Source organism: Oncorhynchus nerka, linkage group LG18 (genome assembly GCF_034236695.1).
Source record: "Oncorhynchus nerka isolate Pitt River linkage group LG18, Oner_Uvic_2.0, whole genome shotgun sequence".
Classification (NCBI taxonomy): Eukaryota; Metazoa; Chordata; class Actinopteri; order Salmoniformes; family Salmonidae; genus Oncorhynchus; species Oncorhynchus nerka.
In genome coordinates this window covers 80201789-80216973 of record NC_088413.1, presented here as the reverse complement: position 1 = coordinate 80216973, position 15185 = coordinate 80201789, and the positions used below count along the sequence as shown (strand labels likewise).

At 45.4% G+C, this 15185-nt stretch overlaps 1 protein-coding gene across 1 annotated transcript in view; it reads right to left on the bottom strand.

Annotated features, from left to right (window-relative positions):
• actn1 (actinin, alpha 1) overlaps positions 1-9766 on the bottom strand; it is a 124243-nt gene extending 114477 nt beyond the window's left edge. Inside the window, 1 exon segment of the mRNA XM_065003382.1 lies at positions 9323-9766. Coding sequence (XP_064859454.1) covers positions 9323-9439 — 117 coding nt within the window. The 5' untranslated portion in view covers positions 9440-9766.
• Positions 9767-15185: the final 5419 nt, after the last annotated feature.

Sequence of the window (15185 nt, the reverse complement as noted above, 5' to 3'; positions counted from 1 at the left end):
ATGATCGGCTATGAAATGCCAACTGACATTTACTCCTGAGGTGCTGACTTGCTGCACCCTCGACAACTACTGTGATTATTATTATTTGACCATGCTGGTCATCTATGAACATTTGAACATCTTGGCCATCTTCTGTTATAATCTCCACCCGGCACAGCCAGAAGAGGACTGGCCACCCCTCATAGCCTGGTTCCTCTCTAGGTTTCTTCCTAGGTTTTGGCCTTTCGAGGGAGTTTTTCCTAGCCACCGTGCTTCTACACCTGCATTGCTTGCTGTTTGGGGGTTTTAGGCTGGGTTTCTGTATAGCACTTTGAGATATCAGCTGATGTAAGAAGGGCTTTATAAATACATTTGATTGATTATATGCACAGGATCGGTACATCCGAACATCACACCTGTGGGACAGGTACAGGATGGAAACAACAACTGTCCAAGTTACACCAGGAACACACAATCCCTCCATCAGTGTTCAGACTGTCCGCAATAGGCTGAGAGAGGCTGGAATGAGGGCTTGTAGGCCTGTTGTAGTAAGGCAGGTCCTCACCAGACCTCACCGGCAACAACGTTGCATATGGGCACAAACCCACCGTTGCTGGACCAGACAGGACTGGCTAAAAGTGCTCTTCACTGACGAGATGCGGTTTTGTCTCACCAGGGGTGATGGTCGGATTCGCGTTTATCGTTGAAGAAATGAGTGTTACACCGAGGCCTGTACTCTGGAGCGGGATCGATTTGGAGGTGGAGGGTCCGTCATGGTCTGGGGCGGTGTGTCACAGCATCATCGGACTGAGCTTGTTGTCATTGCAGGCAATCTCAGCACTGTGTGTTGCAGGGAAGACATCCTCCTCCCTCATGTGGTACCCTTCCTGCAGGCTCATCCTGACATGACCCTCCAGCATGACAATGTCACCAGCCATACTGCTCGTTCTGTACGTGATTTCCTGCAAGACAGGAATGTCAGTGTTCTGCCATGGCCAGCGAAGAGCCCGGATCTCAATCCCATTGAGCACGTCTGTGACCTGTTGGATCGGAGAGTGAGGGCTAGGGCCATTCGCCCCAGAAATGTCCGGAACTTGCAGGTGCCTTGGTGGAAGAGTGGGGTAACATCTCACCGCAAGAACTGGCAAAGCTGGTGCAGTCCATGAGGAGGAGATGCACTGCAGTACTTAATGCAGCTGGTGGCCACACCAGATACTGAATGTTACTTATGATTTTGACCCCCCCCCTTTGTTCAGTGACGCATTATTCCCATTTCTGTTAGTCACATGTCTGTGGAACTTCTTAAGTTTGTCTCAGTTGTTGAATCTTGTCATGTTCATACAAATATTTACACATGTTAAGTTTGCTGAAAATAAACGCAGTTGACAGTGAGAGGACGTTTCTTTTTTTTGCTGAGTTTATATGGTGTTGGGGGTAAAACATACGACATTATAAAATCCATGTACACAAACAACAAGTGTGCGGTTAAAATTGGCAAAAAACACACACATTTCTTCACACAGGGTCGTGGGGTGAGACAGGGATGCAGCTTAAGCCCCACCCTCTTTAACATATATATCAACGAATAGGCGCAAGGGCACTAGAACAGTCTGCAGCACCCGGCCTCAACCTACTATAATCTGAAGTCAAATGTCTACTGTTTGCTGATGATCTGGTGCTTCTGTCCCCAACCAAGAAGGGCCTACAGCAGCACCTAGATCTTCTGCACAGATTCTGCCAGACCTGGGCCCTGACAGTAAATCTCAGTAAGACAAAAAATAATGGTGTTCCATAAAAGTTGCCAGGGCCACAAATACAAATTCCATCTAGACACCGTTGCCCAAGAACACACAAAAAACGATATATACTTTGGCCTAAACATCAGCGCCACAGGTAACTTCCACAAATCTGTGAACGATCTGAGAGACAAGGCAAGAAGGGCATTCTATGCCATCAAAAGGTACATCAAATGTAACATACCAATTAGGATCTGGCTAAAAACACTTGAATCAGTTATAGAACCCATCAACCCTTTATGGTTGTGAGGTCTGGGGTCCGCTCACCAACCAAGAATTCATCAAATTGGACAAACACCAAATTGAGACTCTGCATACAGAATTCTGCAAAAATATCCTCCTTAGTACAATGTAAAACACCTAATAATGCATGCAGAGCAGAGAGATGAACCTGGAGAAGAGTCCCCTAAGCAAGCTGGTCCTGGGGCTCTGTTCACAAACACCAGGACAGCAACACAATTAGACCCAACCAAATCATGACAAAACTAAAAGATAATTACTTGACACATTGGAAATAATTTACAAAAAATCCCAGAGCAAACTAGAATGATTTTTGGCCCTAAACAGAGAGTACACAGTGGCAGAATACCTGACCACTGTGACTGACCCAAACTTAAGGAAAGCTTTGACTATGTACAGACTCAGTGAGCATAGCCTTGCTATTGAGAAAGGCTGCCGTAGGCAGACCTGACTCTCAAGAGAAGACGGGCTATGTGCACACCGCCCACAAAATGAGGTGGAAACTGAGCTGCACTTCCTAACCTCCTGCCAAATGTATGACCATAGAGACACATATTTCCCTCAGATTACACAGATCCACAAAGAATTCGAAAACAAATCCAATTTTGATAAACTCCCATATCTATTGTGTGAAATACCACAGTGTGCCATCACAGCAGCAAGATTTGTCACCTGTTGCCACGAGAAAAGGGCAACCAATGAAGAACAAACACAATTGTAAATACAACACATATTGATGTTTATTTATTTTCCCTTTTGTACTTTAACTATTTGCACATCATTACAACACTGTATACAGATATAATATGACATTTGAAATGTCTCTATTTCTTTAGAACTTTTGTGAATGTAATGTTTACTGTACATTTGTATTGTTTATTTCACTTTTGTTTATTATCTGCTTTGGCAATGTTAACATATGTTTCCCATGCCAATAAAGCCCCTTAAATTGAAATTGAATTCAGAGATAGAGAGAGAGGGAGGAGTGAGAGAGAGAGAGAGAAAGAGAGAGCAAAAGAGAGAAAACGCGAGAAGGGAAGGAGAGAGAGAGAAGAGGGAGGGAGAGAGACAGAGTTGGGAAGGGCGAGAGAGAGAGAATGAAACTAAGGTGTCATTATTAAGTTATAATCATATATAAGTATCTACTACAAATATATTTTTCTACAGTCTTATTTCAGTGTTTTAAATTCCAACAGAACTTTAAAAATTGGGGACTTTTATTTTGAAGGCGAACCGCAAACTCCACTAGTCCACACACGGGATGACACTGACGGTGACCATAGCAACAGAGTAAACAAATGTTTTCCATATGCATGCATAAAAAGTAGTTACAGGCAACATAAATTAGAAAACAATGATTTTTATTGTTAGACATGACTGTGTAAACCTACAATGTTAGCCAACTAACTAGCTGATCTGTTAGAACCAATGAAAATGTGTGGCCCGCCCACAGCCGACCCCACCCCATGTGCCTCAGAGAGGGGTACTCGGAGAGGAGAGGCATTCACAGATAAGGAGATCTGGAGAGAGAGCCTTTATACCTGAGAGAGTCAAGTTCAGACATGCTATGTCAACAACACTATATCCCTCAGTCAGAAAAACAACCCTGGTACAGGAAACCATAGACATCCCATTCAATTACTAGAGGGGTTATGTCATAAAACCCTCAAAGTTCCAGAATGGGGCGAAAAATGGCAGCCATCTTGTTCAGGGATAAATCCAAAAACCAGTCTAATTGGAATGAATGGCAGAAGAGTCTTAAGTGATGCAGTAGTCTTAAGTGATGCCCACCCCTCCCAGTGTGCTCCCATCCCTCCCAGTGTGCTCCCATCCCTCCCAGTGTGCTCCCACCCCTCCCAGTGTGCTCCCACCCCTCCCAGTGTGCTCCCATCCCTCCCTCCCAGTGTGCTCCCATCCCTCCCAGTGTGCTCCCACCCCTCCCAGTGTGCTCCCACCCCTCCCAGTGTGCTCCCACCCCTCCCAGTGTGCTCCCACCCATCCCAGTGTGCTCCCATCCCTCCCAGTGTGCTCCCATCCCTCCCAGTGTGCTCCCACCCCTCCCAGTGTGCTCCCACCCCTCCCAGTGTGCTCTCATCCCTCCCAGTGTGCTCTCATCCCAGTGTGCTCCCACCCCTCCCAGTGTGCTCTCATCCCTCCCAGTGTGCTCCCACCCCTCCCAGTGTGCTCTCATCCCTCCCAGTGTGCTCCCATCCCTCCCAGTGTGCTCCCACCCCTCCCAGTGTGCTCCCACCCCTCCCAGTGTGCTCTCATCCCTCCCAGTGTGCTCCCATCCCTCCCAGTGTGCTCCCACCCTCCCAGTGTGCTCCCACCCCTCCCAGTGTGCTCTCATCCCTCCCAGTGTGCTCCCATCCCTCCCAGTGTGCTCTCATCCCACCCAGTGTGCTCCCACCCCTCCCAGTGTGCTCCCACCCCTCCCAGTGTGCTCCCCTCCCAGTGTGCTCCCATCCCTCCCAGTGTGCTCTCATCCCTCCCAGTGTGCTCCCATCCCTCCCCATCCCCCAGTGTGCTCTCATCCCTCCCAGTGTGCTCCCCCCTCCCAGTGTGCTCCCACCCCCTCCCAGTGTGCTCTCATCCCTCCCAGTGTGCTCTCATCCCTCCCAGTGTGCTCCCACCCCTCCCAGTGTGCTCTCATCCCTCCCAGTGTGCTCCCACCCCTCCCAGTGTGCTCTCATCCCTCCCAGTGTGCTCCCATCCCTCCCAGTGTGCTCCCACCCCTCCCAGTGTGCTCCCACCCCTCCCAGTGTGCTCTCATCCTCCCAGTGTGCTCCCACCCCTCCCAGTGTGCTCTCATCCCTCCCAGTGTGCTCCCATCCCTCCCAGTGTGCTCTCACCCTCCCAGTGTGCTCCCCTCCCAGTGTGCTCCCACCCCTCCCAGTGTGCTCTCATCCCTCCCAGTGTGCTCCCATCCCTCCCAGTGTGCTCTCATCCCTCCCAGTGTGCTCCCACCCCTCCCAGTGTGCTCCCACCCCTCCCAGTGTGCTCTCATCCCTCCCAGTGTGCTCCCATCCCTCCCAGTGTGCTCCCATCCCTCCCAGTGTGCTCTCATCCCTCCCAGTGTGCTCCCATCCCTCCCAGTGTGCTCTCATCCCTCCCAGTGTGCTCCCATCCCTCCCAGTGTGCTCCCATCCCTCCCAGCGTGCTCCCATCCCTCCCATCGTGCTCCCATCACTCCCATCGTGCTCCCATCCCTCCCAGTGTGCTCTCATCCCTCCCAGTGTGCTCCCATCCCTCCCAGCGTGCTCCAATCCCTCCCAGTGTGCTCCCATCCCTCCCCATCCCTCCCAGTGTGCTCTCATCCCTCCCAGTGTGCTCCCACCCCTCCCAGTGTGCTCCCACCCCTCCCAGTGTGCTCTCATCCCTCCCAGTGTGCTCTCATCCCTCCCAGTGTGCTCCCACCCCTCCCAGTGTGCTCTCATCCCTCCCAGTGTGCTCCCACCCCTCCCAGTGTGCTCTCATCCCTCCCAGTGTGCTCCCATCCCTCCCAGTGTGCTCCCACCCCTCCCAGTGTGCTCCCACCCCTCCCAGTGTGCTCTCATCCCTCCCAGTGTGCTCCCACCCCTCCCAGTGTGCTCTCATCCCTCCCAGTGTGCTCCCATCCCTCCCAGTGTGCTCTCACCCCTCCCAGTGTGCTCTCCCTCCCATCTCCTCCCAGTGTGCTCTCATCCCTCCCAGTGTGCTCCCATCCCTCCCAGTGTGCTCTCATCCCTCCCAGTGTGCTCCCACCCCTCCCAGTGTGCTCCCACCCCTCCCAGTGTGCTCCATCCCTCCCAGTGTGCTCCCATCCCTCCCAGTGTGCTCTCATCCCTCCCAGTGTGCTCCCATCCCTCCCAGTGTGCTCTCATCCCTCCCAGTGTGCTCCCATCCCTCCCAGTGTGCTCCATCCCTCCCAGTGTGCTCCCATCCCTCCCAGTGTGCTCCCATCCCTCCCAGTGTCCCATCCCTCCCATCCCTCCCATCCTCCCATCCCATCCCTCCCAGTGTGCTCTCATCCCTCCCAGTCCCTCCCAGTGTGCTCCAATCCCTCCCAGTGTGCTCCCATCCCTCCCAGTGTGCTCCCATCCCTCCCAGTGTGCTCCCATCCCTCCCAGTGTGCTCCCATCCCTCCCAGTGTGCTCCCATCGTGCTCCCATCCCTCCCAGTGTGCTCCCATCCCTCCCAGCGTGCTCCCATCCCTCCCAGTGTGCTCCCATCCCTCCCAGTGTGCTCCCATCCCTCCCAACGTGCTCCCATCGTGCTCCCATCCCATAATGTTTTTAGTCTAGTCAGAGCTCCAAACAATAACCCACTTCTCTCTCTCTCTTTGTGTTCAGAAACACAAGATACAATTAGGAATCTGGTGATGTGTGACCATACGGAGCAGTCAAGCCACTGAGGAGGGATGAGCCCTGAGGGGTTCTCCCCCCCAAAACACAAACACCAACAGAGTATGACTCCACTCACTCATAACACAAACTCCATCAGAGTACGACTCCACTCACTCATAACACAAACTCCATCAGAGTATGACTCCACTCACTCATAACACAAACTCCGTCAGAGTACGACTCCACTCACTCAAAACACAAACACCATCAGAGTATGACTCCACTCACTCAAAACACAAACACCATCAGAGTATGACTCCACTCACTCAAAACACAAACTCCATCAGAGTATGACTCCACCCACTGTTTATGTTTTGGTTGTCATTTGATTTGTTGTGTTGTCATCACTTCCCAACTGCTGATATATCACTCGGATCAAGTGCTAGTCTGAACTCTCACCGGATGCCTTTTGTCCCATTGTTTACATGACTGTGGGCGGCCGAGGCCTCTCTTTCTCGGGTCTGCTGACGTGATATGAAAGTAGAGTGATTTATGTTTCTAGAACCGTATCGCAATTGACAATCGTTTCACGTTTAGATGGGGTATTTTGACTGTTTTTGGCTTCCAGAACCAATTCGCCCATTACATGTATAACGGATGTGAAACGTCTAGCTTAGTTAGCTGTGGTGCGCGCTAAATAGCGTTTCAATCGGTGACGTCACTTGCTCTGAGACCTTGAAGTAGCGCCCATGCGAGGGGACGGTCTAAAGCTACACTGTTACACATGTAAGGTCCTTGGACTAAGGACTAACGTTAGTCTATTTTAGTCCAATACTGGGTTATGGTTTAGCTAACCAAACCATCAGTTCTAGCTTGCTATTATGAAAATCGAATTCAACAATGGCAATTATATGTTCTATTTGACATTTGCTTTCAAAGGCAGCTCTAACATAGAACATGTAAGAATTAACTATAGCCATTCAATTCTACCGCGCTGATATACCGTGCGGTTATAGGGAAATAATGCACGTTCTAGAATGCCCTTCAAGCCAATCAGAAACGAGTATTCAACAATGCCATGGTATAAACAGCTGTAATGCATCGCATTACAACTTGTAAGTCCTTGTTTGGTCTAGTTTATATGTCACCTCTACTGAATGCACTTCCTGTAAATATCTAAGGAACATCTTGTCATAAACTGAGAACACGAGGGTCTATTTAGTGGTCCCTTCCTTTGCTCTAAACAAACTGTCATATTATTTAAATAAAGGGCCAGCAACAGTACCGGTGGATTCTCATGTATTCCATGGTAGTTGGCTACTATGATAACTACTCTAACAGCACAAACTGCTGTAGTCAGTGCCTCGAAAAAATACTATATTGAGGTAAAAAGACAGGCTTGTGCTAGTTGTTGTCTGCCAGCGTCTGTAATTATTTACGTGCGACCCCTAACCTCGCATACCTAGCCGCCCCGGTGCTAACCGCCCCGGTGCTCTCACACCGGTCGCCGTGTGGCGGTGACGGCATAATTCAGGAAACTAGAAGCTGAAGCTTCCCAAGCAGGGAAAAAAAATGAGGAAAGGAAAACGCTTTTCCAACTGCTGCTGCACGAGAAGGGGGACGATTATTACCATTTTAGGGCACGCTCGCTCACATCCAAGCCCTACCCTTCTAACCACACTGCTTACTCAGATTCCACCCCATTTTCTTCACTCTTTTTTTCAATGCAACAACAAAAATATATACATTTAAAGTGTGGGAGAGAAAAAGAGAGCGCTCAAACTGTTTTTTTTTCACTCATTCTCGATATACTTTCATTTGAACGACTCCATTGCGATGTCTTGCCCAGTCATAGAACTAATCATACCCCTCTTAGAAAAAAAAGAAAGCCGTTTTGAAACTGCAATAAAAGCGCAAAGTATCTGCAGTCGACTGTGGTATTTTTGGAAGCAGTAATACTGCACTATAACTTCAGTTACACTGCAAAAGTACGGCAGCAAAATAACGTGTAATTTTGGATGCAGGATTTGCAGTGTACGTACTGCTGTTACACTGCACTCTGACTGCAATATTTTTTCTTAAGGGTCTTCAATTATATTATAGGCTTATCAATCCAATGTAGTTTTTATTTAACCTTTATTTAAAGTAGGCAAGTCGGTTAAAGAACAAATTCTTATTTACAAGGACGGCCTAGGAACACTACCCGTGAGCATCAACACTAACAAAAACAAGTATGTTCTGTAGTGTAATTGTATGACAAAGTATGTTCTGTAGTGTAATTGTATGATAAAGTATGCCTGAATCATCACATAGGCCATTATAATATGGTTGACATCACCAGAAACTATGCGGATAGGAAGGTCTACAATAGAAGGAGAGGAGACGGGAAGAGGAGACACGATACAGCAGTTGAATGTCGAGGCGCAGGTCTGACATCTGTTGCTCTGCGAGGTGGGGCGGGTTATTTCCAGGACTAATAGTTTTTCTAGGGGGGATGGGTATACGGGAGATTAGGCCACTCGTCCGGGCTACAGACAATATGCTGCTTCAATTACAGGCTAACCGGCTGCTTTTACGCGTGATGATAGAACACACATCCTCCACGTAATGTTTATGTCAGTCCAAATCTTCTCGTGGTTCTTAGTAGGCTAAACTCTTATTTTGAAGTGGAAAAAAGTGGAGGAATTGTACATTTTTTTGTTGCGTATCTAGCTCTGAGTTTAATAAATGTAGTGTAAAAACATTAACAAAAAAAATAGTAAAAGTCATGGTCCAATATATTTTGGACAATAATAATGTTCCCAAGTTCCAACCATCAAAGAGCCGTATCAATGTCAAAGTAGCCTACAGGTTGACTGCTGCGCCTATGTCCCTCTCATCTCTGCAGCATTCAGAGGTGGAGGTAGAGGCATTCAAACACCTTTACCCACCAGGAGGGACTCGGAGCTAGATAGATCACACCGTAAAATGTATTATATTCACCTTTCTCTGCTGCTTCTCCCACGCCGGGTCCAACAGCATATCCCGGTCCCAGTCATCTTCCTGAGGCATATAATCGTTTTCATCTCCGTCATACGGGTCCATGTCGAAAGTAGGCATGGATTATACTTCCTCGGGTTCCTGTGTTTTACCGGTACGGTACTCCGCGGTGGACCGGAGGTGATGTTGCAGCAGTATTTCTTTACCAAATAACGCACGACCAAGACGGTGTGGATGAAATTAACGGTCACACGGGCTTCACTGTATCTCGCTTGCTGCTGACTCTCAGTTTCTCTCGCTCTCTCCGCTAAACTCACACAAAACCCCTCACCTTCTATCTTTCTTTTTCTATCCAACTATTTTTTTTCACCCACCGATCTAAAACCGGTAAGTAGGCAGGTCCTTGAACACTGGCGGAGATAGAAGCTAAACTTTGCTGTAATGAAATATAATAAAAAAGCTAAATGCAACGTCATTGGATACACAGGAGTTCTATGGCCCGCCCACCACCAACAAGTCCAACATAATTGGCTGTAGCAGCTGTCAGTGCAGAGACTTAATGTAGGCTATGTAGTTCTATTAGTATACATTGTGTGCTGTAGACGATCGGATACTTCGATTCGAGACATTCTAATGTGTTTCATGTAGTTTGAAACAATGCAAATCTAGACATAAATGCGTAATGCGCGCAAATTCTACCACCCGTATTAGGGTAATTTAGTCTGTGTAAACCTACAACAAAAGCGCACCTCCCCCTACCTAGCCTACCTGTAGCTTGAGGCTATTTTCTGTTTCAGAAGCCGCGTTTGCCACCTGGAAGAGGAGACCACACCCATCCTCCTCTTCATCTGTCAGAAAGAGAGGTAGAGAGGTGGATAGGAGTTGCGCCATCTATGCAACTTGTTGACAGATAGAAAGACAGACAGACAGACACACATGCCATCTATGTAACTTGTTGCCAGACAGACAGATAGACACACATGACATCTATGTAGCTTGTTGCCAGACAGACAGACAGACAGACACAGGACATTATGTAACTTGTTGCCAGACAGACAGACAGACAGACACACAGGACATTATGTAACTTTTTGCCAGACAGACAGACAGACATCTATGTAACTTGTTGCCAGACAGACAGACAGACAGAGCCACAGGTCCTCTAGGCCTGGGGCTCCCAAACCTTTTCACAAAGGCCCCCCCTTCCAGCATTTGGGAAATGTTTTATTTCAGTAGCTTGGTTTCCATCCAATTGGTTACTGATTTTTATGCAAATATTCTAAAATCTGCATGAAAACAATTTCTTACGAGATATGTTTTTCTATCAAATTGACTTATTTAATAAAAGGATGTGTGTGATGACATAGTGCACATAATAAAACTGTGTGATGACATAGTGCACATAATAAAACTGTGTGATGACATAGTGCACATAATAAAACTGTGTGATGACATAGTGCACATAATAAAAGGATGTGTGTGATGACATAGTGCACATAATAAAACTGTGTGATGACATAGTGCACATAATATAAGGATGTGTGTGATGACACAGTGCACATAATAAAAGGATGTGTGTGATGACATAGTGCACATAATAAAAGGATGTGTGTGATGACATAGTGCACATAATAAAAGGATGTGTGTGATGACATAGTGCACATAATATAAGGATGTGTGTGATGACATAGTGCACATAATATAAGGATGTGTGTGATGACATAGTGCACATAATAAAACTGTGTGATGACATAGTGCACATAATATAAGGATGTGTGTGATGACATAGTGCACATAATATAAGGATGTGTGTGATGACATAGTGCACATAATATAAGGATGTGTGTGATGACATAGTGCACATAATAAAACTGTGTGATGACATAGTGCACATAATAAAAGGATGTGTGTGATGACATAGTGCACATAATAAAAGGATGTGTGTGATGACATAGTGCACATAATAAAAGGATGTGTGTGATGACATAGTGCACATAATAAAAGGATGTGTGTGATGACATAGTGCACATAATAAAAGGATGTGTGTGATGACATAGTGCACATAATAAAAGGATGTGTGTGATGACATAGTGCACATAATATAAGGATGTGTGTGATGACATAGTGCACATAATATAAGGATGTGTGTGATGACATAGTGCACATAATAAAACTGTGTGATGACATAGTGCACATAATATAAGGATGTGTGTGATGACATAGTGCACATAATAAAACTGTGTGATGACATAGTGCACATAATAAAAGGATGTGTGTGATGACATAGTGCACATAATATAAGGATGTGTGTGATGACACAGTGCACATAATAAAACTGTGTGATGACATAGTGCACATAATAAAACTGTGTGATGACATAGTGCACATAATAAAACTGTGTGATGACATAGTGCACATAATATAAGGATGTGTGTGATGACATAGTGCACATAATAAAACTGTGTGATGACATAGTGCACATAATAAAACTGTGTGATGACATAGTGCACATAATAAAACTGTGTGATGACATAGTGCACATAATAAAACTGTGTGATGACATAGTGCACATAATATAAGGATGTGTGTGATGACATAGTGCACATAATAAAACTGTGTGATGACATAGTGCACATAATAAAACTGTGTGATGACATAGTGCACATAATAAAACTGTGTGATGACATAGTGCACATAATAAAACTGTGTGATGACATAGTGCACATAATAAAAGGATGTGTGTGATGACACAGTGCACATAATAAAACTGTGTGATGACATAGTGCACATAATATAAGGATGTGTGTGATGACATAGTGCACATAATAAAACTGTGTGATGACACAGTGCACATAATAAAACTGTGTGATGACATAGTGCACATAATAAAACTGTGTGATGACACAGTGCACATAATATAAGGATGTGTGTGATGACATAGTGCACATAATATAAGGATGTGTGTGATGACATAGTGCACATAATAAAACTGTGTGATGACATAGTGCACATAATAAAACTGTGTGATGACATAGTGCACATAATAAAACTGTGTGATGACATAGTGCACATAATATAAGGATGTGTGTGATGACATAGTGCACATAATAAAAGGATGTGTGTGATGACATAGTGCACATAATAAAACTGTGTGATGACATAGTGCACATAATAAAAGGATGTGTGTGATGACATAGTGCACATAATAAAACTGTGTGATGACACAGTGCACATAATATAAGGATGTGTGTGATGACATAGTGCACATAATATAAGGATGTGTGTGATGACATAGTGCACATAATATAAGGATGTGTGTGATGACACAGTGCACATAATAAAACTGTGTGATGACACAGTGCACATAATAAAACTGTGTGATGACACAGTGCACATAATATAAGGATGTGTGTGATGACATAGTGCACATAATAAAACTGTGTGATGACACAGTGCACATAATATAAGGATGTGTGTGATGACACAGTGCACATAATAAAACTGTGTGATGACACAGTGCACATAATATAAGGATGTGTGTGATGACATAGTGCACATAATATAAGGATGTGTGTGATGACACAGTGCACATAATATAAGGATGTGTGTGATGACACAGTGCACATAATAAAACTGTGTGATGACACAGTGCACATAATATAAGGATGTGTGTGATGACATAGTGCACATAATATAAGGATGTGTGTGATGACACAGTGCACATACAAATAACTTCTCTGGTTACATTTCCATGTGATAAATAAAATAAAATGAGTTAAATGGATTTCCATCTTATTTGACAACTTTACTGATGGGTTTGTCACAGAAACTTGTTGCATTGCATAGCCAGTTACTCTGGCAGTAACACCTGGCCTCTAAGCCAACGGCACATAGATAAAGTTTGAGTAAAGCACATACAATATAATGAGATTATTCTGCACAAAAAGAGCAAGCTCATTTTTATTTGTCAAATTGCTGCCCAGCGTCGATCATCACGTCACCAGAACAAGACCCTTGATATTTATTTGAAACATCAAACTAATCACCGTGCACTTTCTCCACCCTGTGAAGTTCATCGTAATTGATTTCATCTTTAGCCGAATAAACCGCATGGTCTGATGAGTCAATAGCGGGACGACGTGTTATTGCATCACTCCAAGCTTACGTACACACTACCGTTCAAACGTTTGGTCTCACTTAGAAATGGCCTTGCTTTTGAAAGAAAAGCTAACATTTTGTCCATTAAAAGAATATCAAATTGATCAGAAATACTCCGTAGACATTTTTTACATTGTAAAAGACTATTGTAGCTGGAAACCAACAATTTTTTAATGGAATATCTACATAGGTGTACAGAGGCCCATTATCAGCAACCATCACTCCTGTGTTCCAATGACACGTTGTGTTAGCTAATCCAAGTTGATAATTTTAAAAGGCTAATTGATCATTAGAAAACCCTTTTGAAATTATGTTAGCACAGCTGAAAACTGTTGTGCTAATTAAAGAAGCAATAAAACTGTCCTTCTTTAGACTAGTTGACTATCTGGAGCATCAGCATTTGTGGGTTCGATTACAGGCTCAAAATGGCAAAAAACAAAGATCTTTCTTCTGAAACTCGTCAGTCTATTCTTGTTCTGAGAAATGAAGGCTATTCCATGTGAGAAACTGCCAAGAAACTGAAGATCACGTACAACGCTGTGTACCACTCCCTTTACAGAACAGCGCAAACTGGCTCTAACCAGAATAGAAAGAGGAGTGGGAGGCCCTGGTGCACAACTGAGCAAGAGGACAAGTACATTAGAATGTCTAGTTTGAGAAACAGACGCCTCACAAGTCCTCAACTGGCAGCTTCATTAAATAGTACCCGCAGAACACCAGTCTCAATGTCAACAGTGAAGAGACGACTCCGGGATGCTGGCCTTCTAGACAGAATTACAAAGAAGGCCTTTACCCTGCCTTCATGTACACATCTACATCAAATGTACAATTGGCTCATTAATCTCCCTCCTCTCCCCTGTAACTATTCCCCAGGTCGTTGCTGCAAATGAGAACGTGTTCTCAGTCAACTTACCTGGTAAAATAACGGATAAATAAAATAAAATAAAATAAATACCTCGTAACTCCACACATTGATCTGATCTTGGTACGCCCTGAAACTACATGACCAAAAGTATGTGGACACCTGCTCGTCGAACATCTCATTTCACAATCATGAGCGTTAATATGGAACTGGTCCCCCCTTTGCTGCTATAACAGCCTCCACTCTTCTGGGAAGGCTTTCCACTAGATGTTGGAACATTGCTGCTATAACAGCCTCCACTCTTCTGGGAAGGATTTCCACTAGATGTTGGAACATTGCTGCTATAACAGCCTCCACTCTTCTTGCTTCCATTCAACCACAAGAGCTTAGTGAGGTCGGGCACTAATGTTGGGCGATTAGGCCAGTCTGTCTTCGAATTCATCCCAAAGGTGTTTGATGGGGTTGAGGTCAGGGCTCTGTCCAGGCCAGTCTGGTTCTTACACAGAGATCTCAACAAACTATTTTCTGTATGGACCTCGCTTTGTGCACAGGGGGCATTGTCATGCTGAAACAGGAAAGGGCCTTCCCCAAACTGTTGCCACCAAGAAGCACAGAATCTTCTAGAATGTCATTGTATGCTGTAGTGTTAATATTTCCCTTCTCTGGAACTAAGGGGTCCGAACCATGAAAAATAGCCCCAGACCTTTACAGTTGGCACTATGCATTAGGGCAGGTAGCGTTCTCCTGGCATCCGCCAAATCCAGATGCGTCCGTCAGACTGCCAGATGGTAAAGCGTGAATCTTCACCCCAGAGAACGCTTTTCCACTGCTCCAGAGTCCAATGGT